The sequence below is a fragment of the Mauremys mutica genome, chromosome 21, assembly GCF_020497125.1.
Source record: "Mauremys mutica isolate MM-2020 ecotype Southern chromosome 21, ASM2049712v1, whole genome shotgun sequence".
In the NCBI taxonomy this organism is placed as follows: domain Eukaryota; kingdom Metazoa; phylum Chordata; order Testudines; family Geoemydidae; genus Mauremys; species Mauremys mutica.
The window spans coordinates 16,568,532-16,593,260 of record NC_059092.1 but is presented as its reverse complement, the minus strand read 5'-3'; the positions used below and the strand labels follow the sequence as shown (position 1 = coordinate 16,593,260).

General features: G+C 49.6%; 1 protein-coding gene across 6 annotated transcripts in view; it reads right to left on the bottom strand.

Moving 5' to 3' along the window:
* The window catches only part of LOC123354232 (protein-arginine deiminase type-2-like), a 162,121-nt gene that overhangs the window by 7,352 nt on the left and 130,040 nt on the right, over positions 1–24,729 (bottom strand). For all 6 annotated transcript variants that reach the window (XM_044996054.1, XM_044996053.1, XM_044996055.1 and 3 more), the window contains 7 exons: positions 22,243–22,421; positions 19,253–19,356; positions 17,888–17,999; positions 15,868–15,975; positions 3,597–3,748; positions 2,502–2,646; positions 153–246 (listed from right to left, as the gene is read on the bottom strand). In XM_044996054.1, coding sequence (XP_044851989.1) covers positions 153–246; positions 2,502–2,646; positions 3,597–3,748; positions 15,868–15,975; positions 17,888–17,999; positions 19,253–19,356; positions 22,243–22,421 — 894 coding nt within the window. The remainder of the gene's footprint in view (positions 1–152; positions 247–2,501; positions 2,647–3,596; positions 3,749–15,867; positions 15,976–17,887; positions 18,000–19,252; positions 19,357–22,242; positions 22,422–24,729) is intronic.

The window sequence follows — 24,729 nt, the reverse complement described above, 5'->3', positions numbered from 1 at the left end:
CCAAGTGACTAGGTCACACAGTGAGTCAGTAGTAGGGTGGGGAATGGAACTCAGGTCTCCTAGCGCCCTTATCTGCTCTCACCACTAGACCATACTGTCCTCCCATTGCTGACTGCCTCTTTCTGCCGGGAAGCAGGTATGTAGTAACTTACCTTTGAACATGGTGGCTTCCCCATGGCCCTCCTTCTGCTTTTCTCGGAAGAGCTTGTAGCAGGCCGACGTGCTGGCCATGAGCATCCGGAATTGCTGGGCGAAAGGGGGGGAGGAAGGTGAGCAAGGGGAAAGCACGAAATAACTATACTCAGGAGCAGCCATAGTAATTCACAGCTCAGTGACAAACACACAGCGGGTCCACCACACTGACCACAAACTCCTCCGGGTCAGGGACCGCCCCTAAGAGCCAAGGGAACTAACGAGAAAGTGCCAGGTTACTTCAACTCCCTCTACTTTACTCCACTGGGCACTGCCTCCCTATTGTACCTCATCAAGATCTGAAAACCCACAGCTCGCTGGGGCAGTGTCTCGGATCCTCCCAAGCTAAGAAGCACCCGGAGCCTTTCAGCCTGCGTTGAACCCGATACGCTTACTCCCATGTCTCGGCATCGCTAACACTGGTTACAAAGCTCTCAAGAGTCGTCTGGAAAGACCAGCGGCGCTAAACCTTCTTACGGCCAACGTGCCACCTCTCTCAAAAGGCGAACGAAGGAGGTGTTTGCTCAGCAGCTGTGGCAAAGGGGACTGGACTGTCCGTTATAATGGCTGTGCAGTGCATAGGTGCCGACTGTGTGGGTGCTCCGGGGCTGGAGCACCCACAGGGAAAATTAGTGGGTGCTCCACATCCACCAGCAGCCAAGCTCCCCCCGCCTCCTTCCTTGAGTGCGCCGCGTTCCTGCTCCTCCCCCTCCCTCTCAGCACTTCTGCCCGCTGCCAAACAGCTGTTTGGTGGCGCTCCAGGAGGGAGAGGGAGGAGCGGGGACACAGCGCAGTCAAGGGAGGAGGCGGGGCAGGGACTTGGGCAAGGGGGGTGGAATGGGAGCGGGGCAGAGGCAGAGCAGGGTTGGAAAGAGGTGGGGCAGGGACTTAGGGAAGGGGGTGGAATGGGGGTGGGAAGAGGCAGGGTGGGAGCAGGGACTTGGGGAAGGAGGTGGAATGGGGGTGGGGTAGAGGCGGAGCAGGGGTGGGAAGGGGCAGGGCGGGGGTGGGGATTTGGGGGCGGGGTGGAGGCGGAGCAGGGTTGGGAAGGGGCAGGGCGGGGGTGGGGATTTGGGGGCGGGGTGGAGGCGGAGCAGGGGTGGGAAGGGGCAGGGCGGGGGTGGGGATTTGGGGGCGGGGTGGAGGCGGAGCAGGGGTGGGAAGGGGCAGGGTGGGGGCGGGGATTTGGGGGAAGGGGATGGAATGGGGGCGGGGTGGAGGCAGGGCGGGGGTGGGGATTTGGGGGAAGGGGTGGAGTGAGGGTGGGGCCGGGGGCAGAGCAGGGTCGAGCACCCACCGGCGGGAGCAGAAGTCGGCGCCTACGGTGCAATGAGTCCTAGAGCAAGGGAGGTTCAGCGAACCTGCTCCACTGGTGCAATCACTTCCCAGGCAGAAGAGCTGAACACATTTCTAGATGCAAACATTCCTGGTCACTTGTTTCTGGCCTGACTTGTTTCTGTTGTGGTAGGTCACTGATCTAGTTCTTCGGATGGCGCTGCAGTCAAACTATTCTCTTCCTGGGCTGCATCCTGACAGGCGCTGAGCAGCTGCAGCACCCACTGAAACCATCTTGCCCACAGGAAATGCTAAATTAATCCTAGGCCACTTTAGCTACTAGCTGCTTTTAGTCTTCCACATTTTAGACCTTTCTCGTTCATTCAAAAACAAGTAGGTTGAGTTTTCTTTTGCATCTGTCTTATATCACTTGGGCATCTAAGCGCCTCACAGACAGAGCACTGCCTGGGATGATCAAAGGAATCCAGTGGACAAAGGCCTTGTCTATAGTACAAAGTTTTGCAAGCATAGCTACGTCGGCTAGGACTGTGGGGCGGGGGGGAAATCACACCTCCTAGCCGCCCTAGCTATGCTGGCAGGACCCCCAGTGTCGATGTGACTGTGATGAGAGAAGAGCGCTTCTGCTGGCAAAGCTAATGTCGTCCAGGAGGTGGTGTAGTTACGCTGGCAGAACATCGGCTGATGGCTTCCAGTGCATCTCCACTTAAGGACTCTGCCAGCCTAGCAGTACCAATGTGGTAGGCATGGCCTTAGACACTCAACCCTGACTCAACTCCCGTAGGTGCTTTTGAAAATATCAGCCCATGCCACTCACAGCAAATCGATCGACGAACTGCACCCTTCCCTGCCCTGAGACAATAGGGGCAGTTTTCCATTTCAGTTTTATGTTTTCAAAGAGGGGGCAAACATTATGCCCAAAGAGCTTGATACATTTCCAACAAAAACCTAGCAAGGGGTTGGAAGCTTGTTCCTTTCCCTCGTAACCTTTGAAAAATTGCCACCTGGTAGGTCACCTTTTTGTCAGGAAGGGGCACAAAGGTCACAAATTCATCCACATGACCCACGGTCAGCCAATCAGAGTAGAGCTCCACAGGTGACTGGACTTGCTGAGCATAGAGGAAGTCTCTCACCACCTTGGTCATCCTCCTCCCAGCAGATCTAGTGGTTGATTGTCCAAAGAGCAAGAAAAAATAAAGGAAATATATTTCAGAACGGAGACAAAGTGATGAGGACGATGGTTTGAAGAAAAAAGCGATGCAACCAAAAAACGTGACTGCCCTGTCAATCCCCATCCAGCCCGGCAGAGAGAGAGATTGTGGTGCTGCTGACAATCCTTTGTTAATAGAGTTTTCTAAAGACACCAACAAATATGTTCATGAGGATCAGTCCGCTACAGTGCAGACAGACAGCCCAAGGCCCAGGCCCCACTTAACACATCCATCCCCAAGGTGATGCTGATAAAATTTCATAGCAAAATTTTGGAGACTAATGACTGCCATGGCCAAAACAGCTAAGCAAAGTCAGCCTGTGACCTTGCTAAACCATAGTCACTGACGACTGGAGAGGAGTCCAAATACTGTTGACCTTTGGAGGGGATTGTGAGGGACAATTTGAATCCAAATTGCAAATTGGATTTTGCAAACATCCCTTTGTAGATTTATAGATTACAAGGCCAGAATGGACCATTGTGATCATCTAGTATGACCAGTGTAAAAAAGGCTGTAGGACTTCCCTGAATTAATTTGTGTTTGAACTAGAGCAGATGTTTTTCTAAAACATCCATTCTTGATTTAAAAAATGCTGGTGATGGAAAATTATAACGGGCCAAACCAATCCCCCAAATCTGTGATGAGTTGTTAACAGCTCACCCTACAAGATGGATCTAGAACTACTCGGGCTAGAAATACACACATCATATACCCAGCTGTGTGGAGACAGATGGGCAGTTAATGGAGAACAGTGGTATCCTTACTACCCCTGGTTGCTGTGAAACACTGCTTGCATCCGAAGAAGTGGGTATTCACCCACGAAAGCTCATGCTGCAAAACTTCTGTTAGTCTATAAGGTGCCACAGGATTCTTTGCTGCATCTTCCTAACTCTCTCTTACGTGGGGAAGCTGCTTCCAATGAGGATCCTCCCCAGGGGATACGCCTTCCCGTTGACGGTCACCGGAGGGCTGACTTCCAGGTTGCCGAAGGAGTCGAGACTGGTGACAACCTCGAACAGAGGCTCCCTGGTCACGTAGCCAAAGTCCGGGCCCTGGGAAAACAGCAGTCAGCACAAGTGTTTATAGTGAATTCTCCTTCCTTGCCCCAACCCCATGTGGTCTTGACCAGACACACCCATTGCTCCTACAGTTTCTGAACTCAGCATAGATGAATAGAATTAGTTTACCAAGATTGCTATGTAATCAGAGCAGTAGGCATAGACTGGGCTGATGCTGCACTAGGGATTAATGGTGGAGCAGCACCCTTGGACCTGCTCTGTCTTTGGCATTTGACACACACACAGGAGCAATGCCAGGGTTTTTGCCGCCCTAGGCAGCAGCGCTCCTCCTCTGAGCATTTGGCGGTGGGTCCGGGAGTGAGTGAAGGACCCGCCGCCGAATTTCCGCCGAAGACCTCGAGCGGAAGGACCCCCCGCCGCCGAATTTCCGCCGAGGGTGGCAAAATGCCGCCCCGCAAATCCTGCCGCCCTACACAACCGCCTAGGGTCACCTAGTGGAAGCGCCGGCCCTGCACACACAATGCTCATAGATACAATGGCTTAACTGCTTCCCTGGCAGCCTGAAGGTTTGATTGTGTCTGCCAGTGCATGGATACATGATGAGGGTTCAGGAGGAGGGGGTTACATGGCAAGGGACCCCCTTCTCTCCACATGATGCCCTCACTCTTCTCCGCACAAGTGAGCAGATCTGTTTAGGCATGGAAGGAAGTGCAAGTGGCCCAGACACTTGGCATGCGGTGGTGTGCAACCAGACTTGCTCTCCCTACTGACTACCCAAATCAGCTGTAGCTCACCGAAAAATGGTTTACAGTAAGAAGTCAGACATGCAGGGGGGAAAAAGTCCCCCTGCTCAATTCAACACTGCTCCAAACTCCAGACAGTCAAAATACCAAGAGCGTTAGCAGAGGGAGGATGAAAACCTGTGAATGAGCAATTCTTGATGAAAGCTGGCAAATGTTCATGGTACAATGTGGTCACGAAGGATGAAATTCATCCTTGTGCAGAGAGTCATGCCAAGGACTATGCCCCACTTTCGTCCTATTTTGAGGGCTTACTGGAAGTGGCACTTAAATGGTCTTGGGATGACGCTCTGCAGGGGTTGAATTTCACACTACCTGCATTGCCCACAATAATTTGCTGACATTTTGGGTCAAATGCACCAGGGAAACACGGCAGTATTGAAAAGGGAAATACATGCTAACAGTGCAGTAAAACCATTCACTGCTATTCCAGAGGTATGGTAAGGATGTGTGGCAAGTGGTTTACAAAAGACAACACCAGAAGCCGTTGATATGCATACACATTGCTTTCACACATTTAAGTCAGCATCACTGCTGTGACGTGTGAGTAACAATCGGATTTGCAACTTTACAGTTTAAATTCTAGGGGAAAGGGAAAAGCTGACAATGGAAGAGGCTGCTCGGGCTTGGGTATAAAGAAGTTACATTCTCCCTTGCTAATGCAGTGCAGTGTTGCAGAACTGGCAGGCAGCTGTGCACACATGGGCTACAACTTCATTGACTTCAGCCTACTATAAGGTGGATAGAAAGCTGGCTAGATCATCGGGCTCAGCGCATAGTGATCAATGGCTCCATGTCTAGCTGGCAGCCGGTATCAAGCGGAGTGCCCCAAGGGTCGGTCCTGGGGCAGGTTTTCTTCAATATCTTCATTAACGATCTGGAGGATGGTGTGGACTGCACTCTCAGCAAGTTTGCAGATGACACTAAACTGGGAGGAGTGGTTGATACGCTGGAGGGTAGGGATAGGATACAGAGGGACCTAGACAAATTAGAGGATTGGGCCAAAATAAACCTGATGAGGTTCAACAAGGACAAGTGCAGAGTCCTGCACTTAGGACGGAAGAATCCCATGCACTGCTACAGACTAGGGACCGACTGGCTAGGCAGCAGTTCTGCAGAAAAGGACCTAGGGGTTACAGTGGACGAGAAGCTGGATATGAGTCGACAGTGTGCCCTTGTTGCCAAGAAGGCTAACGGCATTTTGGGCTGTATAAGTAGGGGCATTTCCAGCAGATCGAGGGATGTGATCATTCCCCTCTATTCAACATTGGTAAGGCCTCATTTGGAGTACTGTGTCCAGTTTTGGGCCCCACACTACAAGAAGGATGTGGATAAATTGGAGAGAGTCCAGCAGAGGGCAACAAAAATGATTAGGGGGCTGGAACACATGACTCATGAGGAGAGGCTGAGGGAACTGGGATTGTTTAGCCCGCAGAAGAGAAGAATGAGGGGGGATTTGATAGCTGCTTTCAACTACCTGAAAGGGGGTTCCAAAGAGGATGGGTCTAGACTGTTCTCAGTGGTACCAGATGACAGAACAAAGAGTAATGGTCTCAAGTTGCAGTGGGGGAGGGTTAGGTGGGATATTAGGAAAAACTTTTTCACTAGGAGGGTGGTGAAGCACTGGACTGGGTTCCCTAGGGAGATGGTAGAATCTCCTTCCTTAGAGGTTTTTAAGGTCAGGCTTGACAAAGCCGTGACTGGGATGATTTAGTTGGGGATTGGTCCTGCTTTGAGCAGGGGGTTGGACTAGATACCTCCTGAGGTCCCTCCCAATCCTGATATTCTATGATTCTATACTTGTGCCAGGGATAAATTTGGAGCACTTAGTTGAGTGCAGCTATGAGGGGACTGATTCTCCACTACCTTGCATCTTGAATAGTCATTGACAGCTGTGCAAAATGCTGCCAATACAGAATTCCACACTCACATTAAACCAGGAGGAGTGCTCTGCATTCACTGCCACGACTGCATACCAGCCTCTGCGCAAGGTGCCCAGCCGTTTGATGGCATCGTCATCAGCCAGGTGGAGAGCCAGTAACTCGCCGTCGAAATAAGTCCGTGGGCACTCGGCAAGGATATGCGACACAGTCGGAAGTTTGGAAGCCTCTGTCCGAATGAGCGGACGAGGACACATTGGACGGTGCTTATAATGGGATACGTACTTGGAGATGTGCCTCCGGGATCTCTTTCTTTTTCTGGAACGGTCACAGGCTTGTTTACACTATGCCCGGCAGACACGCTTGTCAAAAAGGGATCCCTTCACATGCACCGTAGGCCCCATTTCCGGGGGGGTCAACAAAATGATTTATATGAGAATGCGGACGTGTCAGTTTAACAGGCTGGTTTCCGCTTACTCCTCCTAACGTTCTGGGCACATTTAGCTCTAGAGGCATGAGAAGGGAGCCTGTTTTTATACTATAGGGAAGAGGAAACTCTCACTTTCTCTTTCCATCCTCTCGCAGACTTCCAGAGATTAGCTGTTTGGACTTTTTTTTTCTGAAAAGGCCTGAAATCCTCCGCTGCCAGAGTTTTCCTGGGGGAGCTCAGGCTTTATTTTGGCTTAAGCAGTTCAGGTTCTAAAGCACCGTCTGAACCAGTGATACTCAGATTGCTCGTGAGCCGCAAATGGCTCTTTAATGCCTCTCCTGCGGCTCTTTGCAGAACATGGTATTAGAACACGGTGTGACTTAACTATTAACCAATCCAAGTTATTAGCCAATCAGGATGCTTTTCCTGGGTTATTAACCAATGAAGTTATCAACTTGCACTAAGTTATTAACTTATTTGCTGTGAGAATGAAATATAAACTAAATATTTCCCAGTCACGCTGTTTAAATATGAATGATGAGCGATCACTCGTTATCGAGTATGATCATCTTCCATGGGAGTTATGGGTCCTCAGGTGGCTAATAAGGCCAATCCTTGAACCACAAGTTCTATTACAATGAGGGCAGACGTTTTCAGGCTCAGCAGGAGTCTGTTCACCATGACTGGAAGCCAGTCTCTCCTTCCTCCTGCGCCTCTTGTCCTCTTCAGCTTGTCGGCAAGCAAGGGGAAGAGCAAAATACAGGGGACCATCACGTAAGACTTGACTCCATTTTAAGTGATCCTGGGCAAGTGTCTCCCAAGTGTCAATGTCAATATTACACTTGTTTAGCTTGTCCTTCAGCAAGTCCTTATAATGCTTCTGTTGTCCACTCACGTTACTGTGCCCTTCTTTCAGCTGAGAGGACAGGACCTGTTTTTGGAGGCGATGGTCTGGCAACGTGACCAGTCCAGCAGAATTGCCTCGGTGCTGGTGGTCTTTTCCTCTTCCAGAACACTAATATTGATGCACTTGTCTTCCCATTTGATCTTCAGAATCTTACAAAGGCAGCGTTGATGGTGCCTCTCAAGGACTTTCAAGTGGTGTCTATAGGTTGTCCAAGTTTTGGACTCATACAACAGTGTTGGGGAGAATGACGGCTTGATAAACAAGAAGCTTGGTGTCTGTTCGAATGTCGTGATCTTCAAAAACCCTGTGCCATTAATGAGAAAAAGTTACATTGGCACAGCTCAGGCGATGTTGAATTTCTGCATCAATATCTGCCTTGGATGAAAGATGACTTCCAAGGTAGAGGTAATGATCGACATTCTCCAGTGCCACTCCATGGATTTTGATAGATGGGGCATGTAATACCTCATTTGGAGAGGGCTGATAGAGGACTTTAGTCTTCTTGATATTAAGAGTGAAACCAAGACATGCGTAAGCATTGGCAAACATGTTCAAGATAGTTTGAAGATCTTTCTCAGAGTGGGCAAAGATTGCGTTGTCATCAGCATACTGAAGTTCCACAACAGATGTTGTGGAAATCTTACTCTTGGCTTTCAGCCTGCTAAGCCTGAACAACTTTCTGTCCATTCTGTAAATGATTTCAATGCCAGCTATAAACTTCCCAGCAATTAGGTGAAGAATGACGGCAATAAAATCCGCAACCATGGTTGGAGTGATGATACAGCCCTGTTTGACTCCTGTTTGTACTTTGAAAGGTTCACCCTGGGAGCCAGTGCTGCTCAGAACAGTCGCTTTCATATTAGCATGAAGGAATTTTAGGACATTGATGCATTTATCAGTCCAGAGGGCACGGTGATTCACTGAGTTAAAGGCTTTAGTTAGATCAATAGAAGCCGTGTACAGTGGTCGGTTTTGCTCCTGACACTTTTCTTGCAGCTGCCGTGCTGTGAAGATCATATCCGCAGTTCTACAATGTGGTCGGAAACCACTCTGTGACTCCGGTAAAATTTCTTCGGACAGGGGCAGAAGGCGGGTTGCAAGGATCTGTGCCAGAACTTTGCCTTCAATGGCTAGGAGGGAGATACCACAATAATTTCCACAATCCACTTTATCTCCTTTCTTGAAGAGGGTGACAATTAGGGCATCCTTCATTTCACTGGGTATCGCCTCCTTTATCCAGATTTTAAGGATAAGCAGGTAAAGCTGCCAAATTAGCTCTGGTCCACCGTCTTTAAAGATTTCAGTGGGGAGCGCATCTAGACCTGCTGCCTTGTTGTTCTTCATCTGTTTGGTGGCATTGTGTACCTCATACAAATTGAGAGGGTCTCCGAGCTCAACCCTAAATAGTCATTGAGGGATTTGCTCAAGGACTTCATCTACAGCCATAGAATTACGGTTAAGGAGATCTTCAAAATGTTCTTTTCAGTGAGAATTGATGGCTTCATTGTCCTTCAAAAGTGTGACTCCATCCCTAGAGCGAAGAGGATTTATAACATGACAAATTGGCCCATAAACAGCCTTGGTGGCACTAAAGAAACCACATGTATTGTGGATGTCCACGAGATGTTGGAGTTGTTGCACTTTCTCAGTCCACCATTTGTTCCTGAGTTCTCTGGTTTTATGTTGGCCTTCCACCCTCACCTTGGCGTGGGCTTCTCTCTTTACATTACGATTTATATCATTCTGCCAAGCACGAAATGCCATTCTCTTCTCATTGATGAGTTGCTCAATTTCAGCATCATTCTCATCAAACCAGTCCTGATGTTTTCTGGTTGGTAGCCTATGGTTTCCTCACAGACATTGATGATTACTGCTTTCAACTGGCTCCAATGTTCCTCAATTTCTTCCAGAAACTCTGATGGGAGCTTTTCTTCTAAGACTGCTTGGAAGTGATCACGCTTAATAGGGTCCTTCAAATCTTCAACCTTCAGTTTGCGTCTGACCTGCTTCTTTTGCAGCCTCCATTTGGGAGCGATCTTAATTTTCATTGTGGACCGAATAAGGCAATGATCAATCCAACAATCGTCGGCACTTGTCACTGCTCTTGTGAGAGGTACGTCACTACGATATCGGGCACAAACTATTACGTAGTCGAGGAGATGCCAGTGCTTTGACCATGGGTGTCTCCAAGATGTTTTGAACTTTTCCTATTGTCAGAAAAGAGTGTTCACAATAATAAGTTCATGTTCAGCACACTTGGTCAGGAGCAGAATTCCATTTGAATTGCTTTTGCCAACTCCTTTCCCGATTGTTCCTTTCCACGGGTCTGAGTCTCGTCCAACACGTGCATTGAAATCCCCCAGAAGGCTGATCTTATCTTCTGTAGGGGTCTCCGATAAAATGGTTTCCAACTGAGAATAAAAATCTTCCTTTACATTCTCATCGGCATCCAGTGTTGGTGCATAGATGCTCACAATAGTTGCCTGTTGATTTTTGGTGAGCCTCAATCAGAGTGTCATAAACTGCTCATTGATGCCAACTGGTACCTCAGAGAGGCACCTTATAAGATTGTTCTTTATAGCAAAGCCCACTCCATGCAATCGGGGTTCATCCATAGATTTTCCCTTCCAGAAGTAGATGTATCCTCCTTTCTCCTCCCTCACTTGTGGCCAAGTGAAAATATAATTCTAAAATATAAACAGTGGAGAAAAAATATGCCCTGGATGTGTCTGCTTGGGAAAAATGCCTTGTGTGGGGCACGGTCACTGTTCTCCATCACCTGCACATCCGTTTTGTTTCACAACGGGTCCGATCAAAGGAGTCAGCAGCTGATTCTGGCAGGGGGAGTGTAGCAGGGTGGACCCTGCTCTGGTGTTTTTAAGGGGTTTAAAAGTGGCCTGACAGGGCTGAGCTGATTAGGAAAGTGGCTGCAGCTGGGGGCCACGCCCCAAACTGAGGAGCAGGGCCTTATAGAAGGCAGGGAGCCAGGAGCCCAGACAGTCTCTCTCTGGTGATAGAGAGAGATGGGCCTGGCTGCTTGGTAGACGAGACACGGTACCTAGGGTGAAGCAGGGCTGGGGACAGGCTGAGGAGCTGGGGAGCTCTGGCCTGGAAAGCCCCAGGCTGCGGCCTAGCAGAGGGCAGAAGGTACTGGGAGGTTGCAGAGGGCAACTTAAGGTTAGGCCAAGGCAGCAGGTCCAAACCCCCTTTGCCAATGATGAGTACTGGATACTGCAGTCTGCCCCAGCAAACGGGGGCTAAATAGGGACTGGGCAGTAGCCACTACTGAGGCGAAGTGGGGATAGTAGGGTGGGGGGTTCCCAAGGAAGGGGAAACCCAGACAGAGAGAGAAAGGGGTTATTGCCAGGGGGCAGCACCCCAGAGAAAGGGGCACCGGGTCCAGGGAGGGACACGGGGGCCTACGAACAGGTGGATCACCGGCCTGCAGAGGGTGCTCCAGGGCTGGACTGAGCTAAATACGGAGAGCAACCAGCAGGAGGCGCCGCAGGGGTGAGTCCAACCCGTTTACAGGGAGGAAGTGGGTTTTCAATGAACGAAAGGCAAGACTAATAAGGCCATTTGCATTCAGCTGTGCTCCTGGGTATTTCCCCCCAGTGCCAGCCGTGCCCCTCTGCCATGTACATTGGCCAAACCGGACAGTCTCTGCGCAAAAGAATAAATGGACACAAATCAGATGTCAAGAATTATAACGTTCAAAAACCAGTCGGAGAACACTTCAATCTCCCTGGTCACTCGATTACAGACCTCAAAGTCGCAATACTCCAACAAAAAACTTCAAAAACAGACTCCAACGAGAAACTGCAGAATTGGAATTAATTTACAAACTGGAAACCATTAAATTAGGCTTGAATAAAGACTGGGAGTGGATGGATCATTACACAAAGTAAAAACTATTTCCCCATGCTAATTTCCCCCCCCTACTGTTACTCACACTTTCTTGTCAACTGTTGGAAATGGGCCATCCTGATTATCACTACAAAAGTTTTTTTTCTCCTGCTGATAATAACCCACCTTAATTGATTACTCTCATTATAGTTGGTATGGCAACACCCATTTTTTCATGTTCTCTGTGTATATATAACATCCTACTGTATTTTCCACTGCATGCATCCGATGAAGTGAGTTTTAGCCCATGAAAGCTTATGCGCAAATAAATTTGTTAGTCTCTAAGGTGCCACAAGGACTCCTTGTTCTTTTTGCTGATACCGACTAACACGGCTACCACTCTGAAACCTGTCACTCTTGTGTGATTCTCAGCTGTGGGTTAAAATGGCACAAGAGACTCGGGGGCTAATACAACGGGTTCAGAGGGCCCCACCTGCAGCAGAACCAGCACAGATCTGCTTTGTGGGGGTGGTGGGATGGGACAGGGGTTGGTGCTGCCCGTACACGGTTTGTTTGGGGATGGGGCCAGGGTAGATGATCCACCACCAGGTAGCTCATTCAGTTCTTCCCTCCCTGCCAAAGGGGAGAACACTAGTGCTGGGGAAGGGGGATGTCCCCCCCAGGTCCTAGATTGGAGAAGTGACCATGAGGCGGCTCAACTCCTGCTCTGTGGCTTGGGCCAGCCTCACTCACCCTGATGAAATTGCTCAAGGCTTTGCCTAGTTATTGCGGGAAGGGACTGGGTCTGTAAGATGTGCTAACCCTCTTTGTTTTCATGCACAGTGGAGAGGGATGCTGCCCGCCAGGCTCCAGTACACCATCGTTCTCCTCCCCATGGCCATTTCATCCCAGCTGCCCCGGGAGCATTCAAGCCCTGTCAGCTCCAGCAAAGCTCAGTTTCACTCCGAGAGGCTAATTCCCTCTCATTTCTTTCCGTGATGTGGGCCCCCGAAGGCTCACGGCAAGGCACACGCCTCGCTGGGGAGTGGGAAGTGTGTGGGGCTAAATCGTGCCAGCTGGAAAATGAGATTGGAGAGATAGAAGGGGGATTAGGTGAGGCTTCAAAGCACAAGATGGGAATATAATATGTTAGCTGCTCCCAAGGCTGAAATTGCTTCTCTAAATACTAAGGAAAGAATTTATCCGGGGGCAGAGATAAGTAGTTGCCTGGGTTATTTGTGAAGAAGACGGTCAATGTGCTATTCCCATCCTGCATGATGACTCCAGGACTTTGTACTCGTTGGAGGCACAGTAAATTATATATTTCAATGCATTTAAAAGCGATTACCCTTCTCAGAATGGACACATAGCGAAGGGAGCCGCTTGTGTTCGTTCTGTGGCGCCTCGCTTTCTTCTCCGATTACCAGCTGCCCTGAGAGACGGGCCTGCTGCCATTGGCTTGGGATCCAAACCACCCCCCATGAATTCAGATCTGGGCACCTTCTATAGAACAAATAGGAATTCAACCACTGAGCAAGAATGAATGGCTGTGGAAAGCTCCCTACTTGACCCGCCCTTTGGATTTTGCCAGCCGTCGGCTGGAGCTGTCTGTTGCAATTTCTGATGGATCTAGCTGTGGGTCAGAGGGTTCAGAGCTGCTCAGGAGATGGGCCACAGAGAGGCAGGGGGGATACAGTTTTTATAACAGAACCTATACCTATATGAATAAAAAAAAGACACTGAGCTCCAGCTTGTAAAGCCTGGGGATGTCTCTCAGCCAGATGCCTTGCATTCAAGCCCCTCTCTGCACACACAGCTGCCTGTTCTCTACTCTAGCTCCCCAGGCTAGAGTCCCTGCTTTGACGGGAACCTTTCCCAGCCTAACTTCCTGAGAGCTGGCCCTTTACCTTCAGCAGCGATAAGCCCTGAAAACAGCCACGTGGCAGTTGGCTGCATCCTCCCCCACACCCTGATCCAGTGGGAAGTGACTCCTAGTAGGTTTTCCTTTCCTCTCCTTACGAAGGGGATGCCACACATTTACAGGGGCACAAAAAAGCCCTTGGCCTCAAATAAGCAGGATCAAGGAATCCACCTTGCCCTGGAACCGTGGCAAGAAAACATGACTGTGGCCCCTCAATTTAAACAGATGTTAGGGCTATCCCATGACCACCTCAATCTGGGATGCCTGGGCAGGAGAACTGGGGGTGTTCCCTCCCCTTCTGGGTTCAGCTGGGAGAAACCAGAATGTTTCTGTGAAGCAGAAGAGTAGCTGGTCCCTGGACCAGGAAGGATTTAGCAGAAAGGGTGATTCATGGGACACCCTTGATGGCTTGGTCCTGCCATAAGTGCAGGGGATTGGCTTAGATGACCTCTCGAGGCCCCTTCTAGTCCTACAATTCTATGATTCTTTACTAAACTATGACCTATGACTTAAAAGCCTCAGGAAGCTGGAAGTGGACAGACGGGGATAGTAACCTCTCTCAGTCACCTGCACAGCGAATAAATGGCATTAAAAACTCATCTTGTACCAATTTGTTCCAGAGTCTCCCTGCCAGCCTCCGTGGTTTCTCGTTTATCTATTTACTCTCGTTCTTTGAAACTGTAAATACTGGGGCCACGTTCTCTGTTATGCTTTTGGGAGCCCGGTGAAATCAATGCGGCTGCACGGTCACAGTGCAGAGGAGAACTTGGCTCTTGGTTCTTAGCAAAACTGTTTGAAAAATTTGAGACAGAAACAGTTTTCCAGTGGAAAAAGTTGTTTCAGCAAAACCAAAATGTTTCATGGGAACGTGTTGATTTCAATGAATTTTCCAAAGGAAAATCATTGAAACAATTCAAAATTGAAATGGAGTGTTTCATTCAGGCTTTCTTGTTTCAGTTCTCTTTGACTTTTATATTATAAAACATTGATTATTATGTGTTATATTTACAAGATTATATTTAATATCACATATATTTAAGATTGGATACATTTAATATTTTACATTATAATATGTTTTGTCATTATCAAAATGAAATACATTAAAATCTGAGAATCGAATTATATCAATTGTGACAAAGTTCCTCCTCTATCTTGGTGGGTCCTGCGCTTATTGGCGGATTTGCTCACTTCACAGATTCATCCTGTGGGTCAGGGAAACAGCCCAGAGACCTTCCCATCTGGTAGAAGCCACAGTCCAGGTCAATTCCTCCTGTGTCTGATCAGGAGTTGGGAGGTTTGGGGGGAACCCGGGCCTGCCCTCTACTCCGGGTTCCAGCCCAAGGCCCTGTGGACTGCAGCTGTCTAGAGTGCCTCCTGGTACAGCTGTGCGACAGCTACAACTCCCTGGGCTACTTCCCCATGGCCTCCTCCCAACACCTTCTTTGTCCTCACCACAGGACCTTCCTCCTGGTGTCTGATAACACTTGTACTCCTCAGTCCTCCAGCAGGATGCTTAGTCACTCAGCTTCTTGCACGCCTCTTGCTCCCAGTTCCTTGCACGCACGCACTTCCTCTCCTCTGGCTCCCTGGTTCCCTCTGGCCTGACTGGAGTGAGCCCTTTTATAGCATCAGAGGGGCCTTAATTAGAGTCAGGTGCTTAACAGCCTCACCTGACTCTTAGCAGGTTAATTGGAGTCAGGTGTTCTCATTAGTCTGGAGCAGCCCTTGCTCTGGTCACTCAGGGAACATAAAACTGCTAATCCAGTGGCCAGGATATCTCCCTTCTACTACTCTGCTGTTCCCAACTGGCCTGGGTCGATCACAATATAGATTTAGCAGAAAGAGCTATTTGAGATTGAGGCTTGGAAACAATCAGAGAGGTTTCCTGGTCACCGGGAAAGCAGGAAATGCTGACACCATGTGAGCTACCCTTACAGAATTATGTTCTTTCGCACTGGGAAACTGAACTGGATGCAGCCTTTGGAGAAAGGTCTAAACAGATCTTTAACCCAGAACTGGGTTAGGCATCAGATTCCTGTTTGTAGAGCTAACGCACAATACAACATCGGGGGGGGGAGGGGGCGGGAATCACCAAGTGCTTTCACAGGGCCCAGTCCTGCTTCAGGATCCATGACACAGACCCCTGAAATCCATGGGACTCTAAGCTAGGCAGATCCCAGTCCCACTCAAGCAAATTCCTGTAGTCTTCAAAGGGAGTTTGCCCGTATAGCGGGCCTCAGGATTTGGTTCCTATTCTTTTGTCACCTGGCCTAGCAGATGCTCATTGATAACCACAAACCTCTCCCTCTGCCAGGGGACAATACAAGAGAGACCGAATGTGTTTGCAAAACAGACAGGCTGCTCTTACCAGAATCTCTTTGATGGGGAAGTCTTTCAGGCCCCCATCTCTGGGAGAGTCCAGAACCACAGGGAAGCATTTGTGAGGAGCGTGTATGTAGCCAAACTCGATTTCATCCTGTCCAAGTGAGAAAAGCCATCCATTACGTACAGGCAGATGGGGAAGCACTATCCCCCTCTAGTGACACACTCATACTCAGCTGGGTGGCCACCCTTTCAAAAGCAGGACCCATGCAGGTGCCTCGCCCCCACTCCTCCTCTTCCCCTGAGGCCCCACCCCCTGGCCAGGCCAGAAGCTGGAACCGGGTCGTGTAAGAGTCTCCCAGGGAGCACGGGCTGATGTGGGGAGCCCTGAAGTCCCAGACTCTCCCCAGCCTGTGTCCCCACCCGCCGGGGCATGCCACCCCCCGGGCTCCACACAGTGGCCTGGGTTCCCTGGGCAGCTCTTACTACTGCCTGGCTCCGGCTTCTGGGCTCGCCGGGGCGGGTCCTTGGGTGGGGGGGGGAGAGGAGAAGCAGGGGGCGGGGTCTCATGGTGACAGCGGCTTCGGCCCGCCTCAGCAGGGCCGGCTCCAGGCACCAGTGAAGGAAGCAGGTGCCTGGGGCGGCCAGTAGAAAGGGGCGGCACGTCCGTAGTTGGGGCGGCAATTCGGGAGCGGGTCCTTCATTCCCTCTCGTCATCCTCGGCGGCACTTCGGCGGCAGCTCAATCATTTTTGTTTTTTTTTTCTTTGCTGCTTGGGGTGGCAAAAAAGCTGGAGCCGGCCCTGCACCTCAGTCCCCTCCCCACCAGGAAGAGGCTGGCACTGCCCCTGAGCCTCGGGCAGGCGCGGTGCGGCAGGGAATCCGGGACACATGCTGTCCTGGGGTCATTCAACCCGGGACCGGGACTAGGACTCTGCATTTCGGGACTGTCCCACCCAATCTGGGATGGGTGGGCACCCTATACTCAGCACTGACTGAGGCCCAGACCCTCAAAGGTATTTAGGCACCCAACTTCCACTGATTTCAATAGGAATTAGGCAGCTAGTTACTGTGGAGGATGTGGGCCTGAGAGCCTTTCACCCAAGCTCCTGTTGGCGACTATCGGCTCCATTTCACAGATGGGGAGAGGGGTGCAGAGAGGGGAAGAGTTAAATTTTCACAAGCGTCTGCTCATTTGGGGGGCCTCGACGCATGGAGACAAGTGTCTGGCTTTCAGAAGTGGGGCGCCCCTAATTCCAGCCAGGTGTTTTGTGCAAGCCTTCCTCCCCACTTGGACAGAGCCCCTCAATCCAGCCGTGCAGCCCCCGGAACAGATCTGCCAGCAAACCTCGGTTAGGACTCAGAGCCCCCTCCCCCCCATCCCCAGAGTGCCCTACCCAAAGCAGAGATGTAAGCTCTCCGGGGCAGGGACCCTCTTTGTGTTCAGTGTTTCTACACCACTGTGTAGAACGGGGCCCTGTCCATCAGCGGGGCTCCTAAAGGCGACAGTCATGCCAATAAGGAACTGACCATCATCAAGCGAAGCTTCGTAGTTTATATGATTCAGTCTCTGGTGAGGTGGCCCTTTAAGGGGTGGGGGCTCAGCTGCATCCGTGCCAGGCTTTGCCCAGCTCCCCAGGTGACGGACACGAGTTTAGGGGATCACGTGACAAGGATGTCATGTGAGTGAACTAGGCCTGTTGGGAGGTATAAGGGCAGCCGGCCTTTAGGAAGGCGCGTGATGCCAAGGAGACGATGAGGCTCCTGGGAAGAGAGCAGATGAGAACTCTCTGGAGCTCCCAGGTTGAAGCCTGGGAGAGAGAGACCTGCAAGGAGCAGGAGGTGAGAAGTCCCAGCAAAGGACGGAGTCTGGAGGGAGAGCTCTAAGGAAGGGGAAACTGAGGCAGCGTCTGAAGCCAGACTGGGCAAGCCCTGCCATGGAGACTAACACAAACCAACCTTACTTAACGACGGCTTATGGCGGGCAGGTTTTAACACTGGAATTGTTTAACGTACTAAAGGAAGGAAAAGCCTTTGTATCGGCCACCATCTCCCACCCCACCTCACCTGCATCCAGCGGTCTCCACGATTCATGTACCCAAAGCAGACCTTCAGGTCGCAACTGGCTTTGCTCACCAAGCTCTTCACCTCCTTCAGGAAAAGATAATTATCCTTCACACTGTGAAAACAAAGGGAAAGGCGAAGCCATTGGAAGGGGGGGAAGCTCACAGAATGGAGAGGGGGCCGAAAATTACATTCCTCTTCCCAGGCCTTCGAAAGTGAATTGTCCCTGGCAAATATACCCTTCCAAACTCTTACTGGAAGCTGGGAGTTAAATACTGTCGGTGGTAAGGCTCTGGAGGTGACGTGTATGAATCTGGCCACAGCTATAGGGCTAGGCTGCTGAAGCAGCAGACTGCTGTTGGGAGCATCTTGCCGAGCTGGGTTCCGATGGATGGGTTTAGATTTTGGGCTGGGAACTCTGCCATACTGGGACGATCTCCAGGATGAGAAAACCTGCCTTACAGTGATCGATTCAAAGAGCTCTATCTATTTAGCGTAACAAAGGGAAGATTAAGGGGGGGGACTTCTCGATCTACGAGTACTACTAGCTGATCACAATGATTCAGCTTTCAGCCACTGGATCGTGTTATACCTTTCCTCAGCTAGACTTCACTCTTACATAGACCTGTTCTTGAGAGAGGACACATCAAGATTTCAAGTTGCTTTCAGATGAAAATTCATTTCCTACTGAAAACACATGATGTTTGAAATCTCACACATTTTTTAATGGGACTATGGTTATTGTCTCCACGCACAAACAGTTCTGGGCTGGGAATGGCCCTGGAACATTTCAGAACATTTTTGATGATATTTGCACAGCTCCAGTAATAACCATGCACAAATTCCTTACCAGTTGGACACGACAATAGGTTTACGGTCCGACAACGCCAGTATTTCTAACCTCCTTTGACTTTATATAGTCAATTGAGTGGATCATCCCTGGCGTAACTCAACTTCAGTGGAATTGCAGCAGGAAATGTTGGAAAAAGCAGGAATGAATGAAGTCCAGTAGTTCCTCATAATAACAAAAGTGTTGTGCAATACTTTCTACTGGCGCTCCCATCATGAGTGTTCCTTAACTTTGTACTGGAGCTCCCATCATCCTTAACTTTGAATCAGCTGGTTGAGTCTGGCCATCCTGACTCTCAATACTTAATAGATTAACAAATCAATGGGACTACTCTCAGCTCGTCTTTAGAAGGTTGGGTTTCTAATAGGGTATATAGACAGGCACAGAGCAACAAAATCTGTTGGCACGGTGCCTGCACCTGCACCATGCCCTGCAATCATTCGTGTCCCAAGACATGCGTGGTCATGCCAGCAACAAGCTGGCATGTGTATAGGGAGGCGTCTTCACTGGCTCTTTACCTGCATACAAAAACGTTGACCGGTGCCAAGGTGTTTGGAGTCATTATCCACGGAGCAACTCGGAAAACTACCGTGTCTATGAAAATCGGAGCCCGTGGAATCCCCTGGAGGGGAAGCAGAACATCGCACACAATAAGCACGTTCATAGGGCTGCAAAGCTCAATGGTAACAATGCACGGGTGGGTAAACAGAAAGGGTAGACAATGGATGTATAGGTCGGCGTTCCTACGGCCGCGGGTGAAACAGGCAGTTGAACAGGTCAACCAAGATTTGCTGAGTGCTGAACTCTTACTCCCAGAGTTGAGAGACATCTGCTAGGGATAGGTTCAGAGTAATTCACTCAACCCCACCTCGGTACAGTGAGATGAGGCCCACTTCTGACCCTGAGGAGTCAGTGGGCCAGATCCACAGCTGGTGTACATTGGCACAGCTCTATTGGCTTCCAGAGGGCTATGCTGATTTACACGAGCTGCAGATCTGGCCGCAGGACTATCTCAGAATGTTCTCCGTGGCTCCTGTGGACCCTATTTCTGGGAACCATGGAGTAACTGTGGAAAAGTGTCCTAATGTAACCCGGAAGTTGGAAGGATCAACACAGCCATAAAGCAAAAGCAGTGGAAAGCTGAATGACTGAGATGAGGCCAATAGATTTGCTGTGAGGTGAAGAGATGCAGGGATGTCATGGGTATCCTTTTAATTTGGGATCTTATGTTGCACTCTAGGGATTCCTTAACCCATAGGTGGCTGCTTATTTGTGTTATGCAGATACAGTACGCTCTGCACTGATATTGTCTGGGTACTGAGATTCTGGGGACGTGCACATTCCTAGGGATAGATTTCCCAGGTCCAGCTGGCTTGCGGCACCTCAGATTTGCCCAAATTGGAATGTAGGCAGTGGAATTTAGGATGTAGATATCGTTTAAAACAGTGGAATTTGGGAATGTAAATATCGTTTAAAAAGGTAAACATTTAAACGATTACAAATATTTTGGTTAAATGGTTAACCGATTAAAGGGCCGGCTGGGGCCGATCCGGCTGGCAGGTGCGGCTGGGGTACTCCAACTGGCTGCTGGGGTTGGCGGGCTGGCCGGCCCAGGGGTTAACAGTTAAGGCAGGTTAACTGGTAAAACTAATGCTTACCTGGTAAGAGGTTAACCAGTTAACATTTTACATCCCTAGTGGAATTAACCTCATGCTTCTCTACTAACCTCCTGGCAGAAAGACACCCACGATTGCTGTGTTCTGTAACCAAATTGTGTGAGCAGTGACGTCACTGAATCATAGAAGATCAGGGTTGGAAGAGACCTCAGGAGGTCATCTAGTCCAACCCCCTGCTCAGAGCAGGACCAACCCCATCATCCCAGCCAGGTCCTAGCGGGGAGATCACAGCGCCAACCCCCTATGCATGTCATATTACATGCAGCGGCACACTCTGATCTCGGAGAAAGGCTGAGCCTGTCGGCAGTAGGTAAAGTTTCATTAGATGGTCTGTGTCTCCATAAAATTCAGCTCACTTGAAATGAGCGGAAAGCAGGTGCAGCATGCTCCAAAAAGACACTGACAACTTAAAACAAAAAAAGGTCTTTGAAATAAATATCTTAGGCCCGGGCCAATTTAAAGTTGGCACATTAGATGTGCTAAGTGACGTGTTGAGCTTTAACATCACCAGCTCCTTCTTCTGTTACATAACAGCTCTAATGGGGAAGACGATGGCTCGCACCAGCTTCTAGCTGGCCCCAGCTGGGGGAGACCCCAAATTAACCTGAATGCCTGTAAATCTCAAAGGGAGGGTGGGAGGAGGAGTTTACTGCTGGGGTGCAGCCCCTGGAGAGAGAGGTTATGTATTTCCCTCCACTCCTGTCGGAACCCCACTGAGACATGGAACATTAAATCCCTTGTGGTCTTGGCATGGATCATCATTCCCTCTAAAATAGAAACACTCATACAGCAGAGCGTTAAGAACCGGTGCAGGCTCCCCTCCCCACCACAGATTTCATTACGTTACATTTACACATTTAACCCTTTGCTTTGCAGAGACATTATTTGCTTTGCCCAGGTGAGAATTTAGTCCTGAAGGACACAGCAGCCTTGGAGACTGAAAACCTGATTCGTCCCCACCTTGTATCGTCACTTATGCAAAGTGACTGCAGAACTCTGCCGCTGGTGTGAGGATGCCAAGAATTCTTGGGGGCTGATTCTGATCTCACCCACGCCCGTTTTGCACTGGCAAGACTCCAGTGGAAGTGCTCCTGATTTACCTGGGGGGTAGTGGTCAGAATCAAACCCTGATTTGGTAGCATTTTGCGACTGCTTTATCTGGGGGATAAATGATGATACACGGTGAAAGGCTATGGTCTAAAGTGATATCCACAAGCTGTCCACCCAATGTGCTTTAACGCTCGGTTAGAATGATCACTTCAAGGCTGGGATAACAGTGACTTAATGTCTATGGCCCAGTCACTCCTTGGCCTCTCTGGTGAGGCTGCCAGTGAGGGAGCCAACCAGTGCCAACTATGGTGACACATGTGATATGGAGTCTATTCATGAAAACCTGAACTGAGACTCACCAAACACACTTCATATGGGACTCTGAAAAGTCTGTGTAACACCTTTCAGGCCCTACCAACTTGGACTGGATTTGAATGAGCAACTTAAAGGCTAAAGACTCAATATCCCATAACTGATTCCTTGAGACATCCAGGCCCCATGCAATGATTATTGTAAGACAAGAGTGGCACAAGAGTGCATCTGGAAGGAAATGTAATTCACAAACATCCCTGGGTTTAGCACATTTGACCTGTTCTTGGGCTTCCAATGGTTACTGAAATAAATTAATCTCCCTGATGTCAGCTGAGTTACCTAAGGATGCATCATGCCAGTCGACTGATATTTCACAGCTTGCTACGTCCGCAGTGTGGCTAAGCCCATGCAATTAAACATCCTGTTCCCAGGTGACATCATACCCTCCCCTCCCTACCATGCCCAACAACCTCAGTTAATGACTCTAGAAGGCTGATGTTGATGGAGACCAGCCCAGGGAAGGTGTCATCTGGGAAGCGGAGACCCTCCACGAAGAACTCCAGCTCTGCAGATCCACCTGTGTATTTCACCACATGATAAAGCTTTCTCCTACCCAGGACATGGATGTAACGCTGACCAAAGAAAGGATCTAGAAGAAAAAAGGGTGTGGGGGAGAAGGAATGTTTAGAAAAATGGGACTTTCCTGTAGCACATTCTCTCCAGCTATGTAATTTTGTGGGGCTCCCTTCCACTCTCACCCTTAAGAGGTCCATGCTTGCATCTTTAGTTCTATGACCCGCATGGCAACACTCGGGGGATCGCTGGTGGCTCCAGGCCATAATTTGAGACCGATTGCTACTCCTGAAGGAATTCTGCACCACGGCAGTCACAAAGAATTCATGTCCCCCACAGATTCTTTTTCTCCGCAGAATATAGATTCTACTGGAGAGATGCTGCAGTTACACCTTTTGCCCAGCAGAGGCTTCTGGGGTGCCAGCAGAGAGGCTGCAGTCCTCACAGTGGGGCCAGGTGAGGTGGCATGGGACAGACAGAGTGGGGCACCCAGGGCTGCAGGGGGAACACAGAATGGGGTTCAGAAGGGCTAGTGGGGGGACACACTAGGGTGCAGGCTCAAGAGCTATTGGGGTGACAGCATTGAGCCAGGGGCTGAATGGCAGGGGTCTGCAGAGCCACATGGGGACAGGGGGGTGCAGGGATACATGGGGATGGGGTAGAGACGGGGCTGCAGGGCCACATGGGGACAGGGGAGTGGGGATGCAGGATCACATGAGGACAAGGGCAGATGTGCCATACTGAATGGGAGAGGCTAGGGGTCTGCATGGGGGAGGCTCCTCAACTCCCTAACAATCCCCTCCCCACCCCAAAACCCTGTTCCATGCTACTCCCACCCACACCCAACAACCGTCCTGGTTCACTCTCAGGCTTCTTCCCAGTAACTACTTCCTTCTCCCTCAGCTCCTCCATTACCCCGACTCCCCCACGCCCTTGCACTGCTTCTGAGGGGTGCAGGAAATACATTTCTGTATTAAATGAACTCAAAGTTCTGTATTAATATGCCTAGTAAGAAAGCTACTTCCTGAATTTTTTTTTTGTCTGTATTGTTACAGACATACTTGCTGACAGGTATTTTGAAATAACTGAAACTGGCGTGATTATATTGTGTTATTTTGACAAATCAAATATGCAGAATTTTAAAATATTGTGCGCAGAATTTTTAATTTTGTGGCGCAGAATTCCCCCAGGAGTAAATCCCTGTGCGCCACAGATACAACCAGAGACTGTCGCTTGTCTTTTAAATAGCCAGTTAATAAGTTAATTAAGTGGAGGGGTTAGGAGCCCAAGTATCCAGCACTCCAGGCCAGTGCACTGTCATTTGAGCTAAGGGAATGGCTCCACACAATCTTGCCAAGTTCTTTGATTTCAGTCCCATAGCGGCAGGGCTCTCCGCGCCCTTGAGAGTGGTGGTGTGATCATGTGCTGACACGCTCCAGCCTCATACAGACGTTTTCCCACAAGCTGCAGAGAACGATTTTTTTTTTTAAAAACCCCATCTCTGTTTTAACTGTTCTTTCAGCATTGCGCCTGCCAGGTTTTAGAGGCACTTTGTGTTCCAGGGTTTTGATTGTGCTCTGTGGCCTCTCAAAGGCAGGATCAAAGCCGCATCCCAGCGACGTTTCAGGCTTGGTCCCAGATGACACCACCAAATGGAGTTTTAGAACCTCCTCTGCGCAGGAGAAGCCGCTGTGGCTACTCCTTAATTCACTGCGACCAGGGTGTGCATTTTGTCCTTGCAGGTATTTAGGATCATTCTCTTATAGCGTCACTGAGTTTAAGGCCAGAAGGGACTGCCAGATCAGCTGGTCTCTCCTGTATATCACAGGCCCATCAGTCCCACCTGGCATCCGGACACTGAAGCCAACCACGGTGAGCCAGTTATGGAATCTTGGACTGAGCCGTAGAGAGAGGAAGCATGGCCCTGTGGTTACGGCACTGGCCCTAGAGTTGGGTGAATTTTTTTTTCGCTGAATACATTAGTCACCAAAAAAGGCACCTTCAGGTCACCTTGAAACATTTTGTTTGCAAAACGATACATTTCAACACAACGTTGCATTTAGAAAGGCAGCTAGATTTAAGGAACAAACGAGAACAAATGCCCTAGGCGGAAACGAAATGTTTTGTTCAACCCGAAACAATTTTGGGGGAGGGGGGTCGGTTTCGGCCACCGAATCAAAAAAAACAGTGATTTGCCCAGCTCTACTCAGATCAAATCCCAGTTCTGCCACAGCTTCACTGTGTCTCCTGGGAAGACTCACTTAACTTCTCAATTCGCCATTGCTAAAATAGGAATAATAATCCTCTCTTTTGGGCCAGCGGCTAACTCATTACATGTATGCCCCAGCACAGTGGCCTTACCTTAAAGCAAATAAAAATGATAA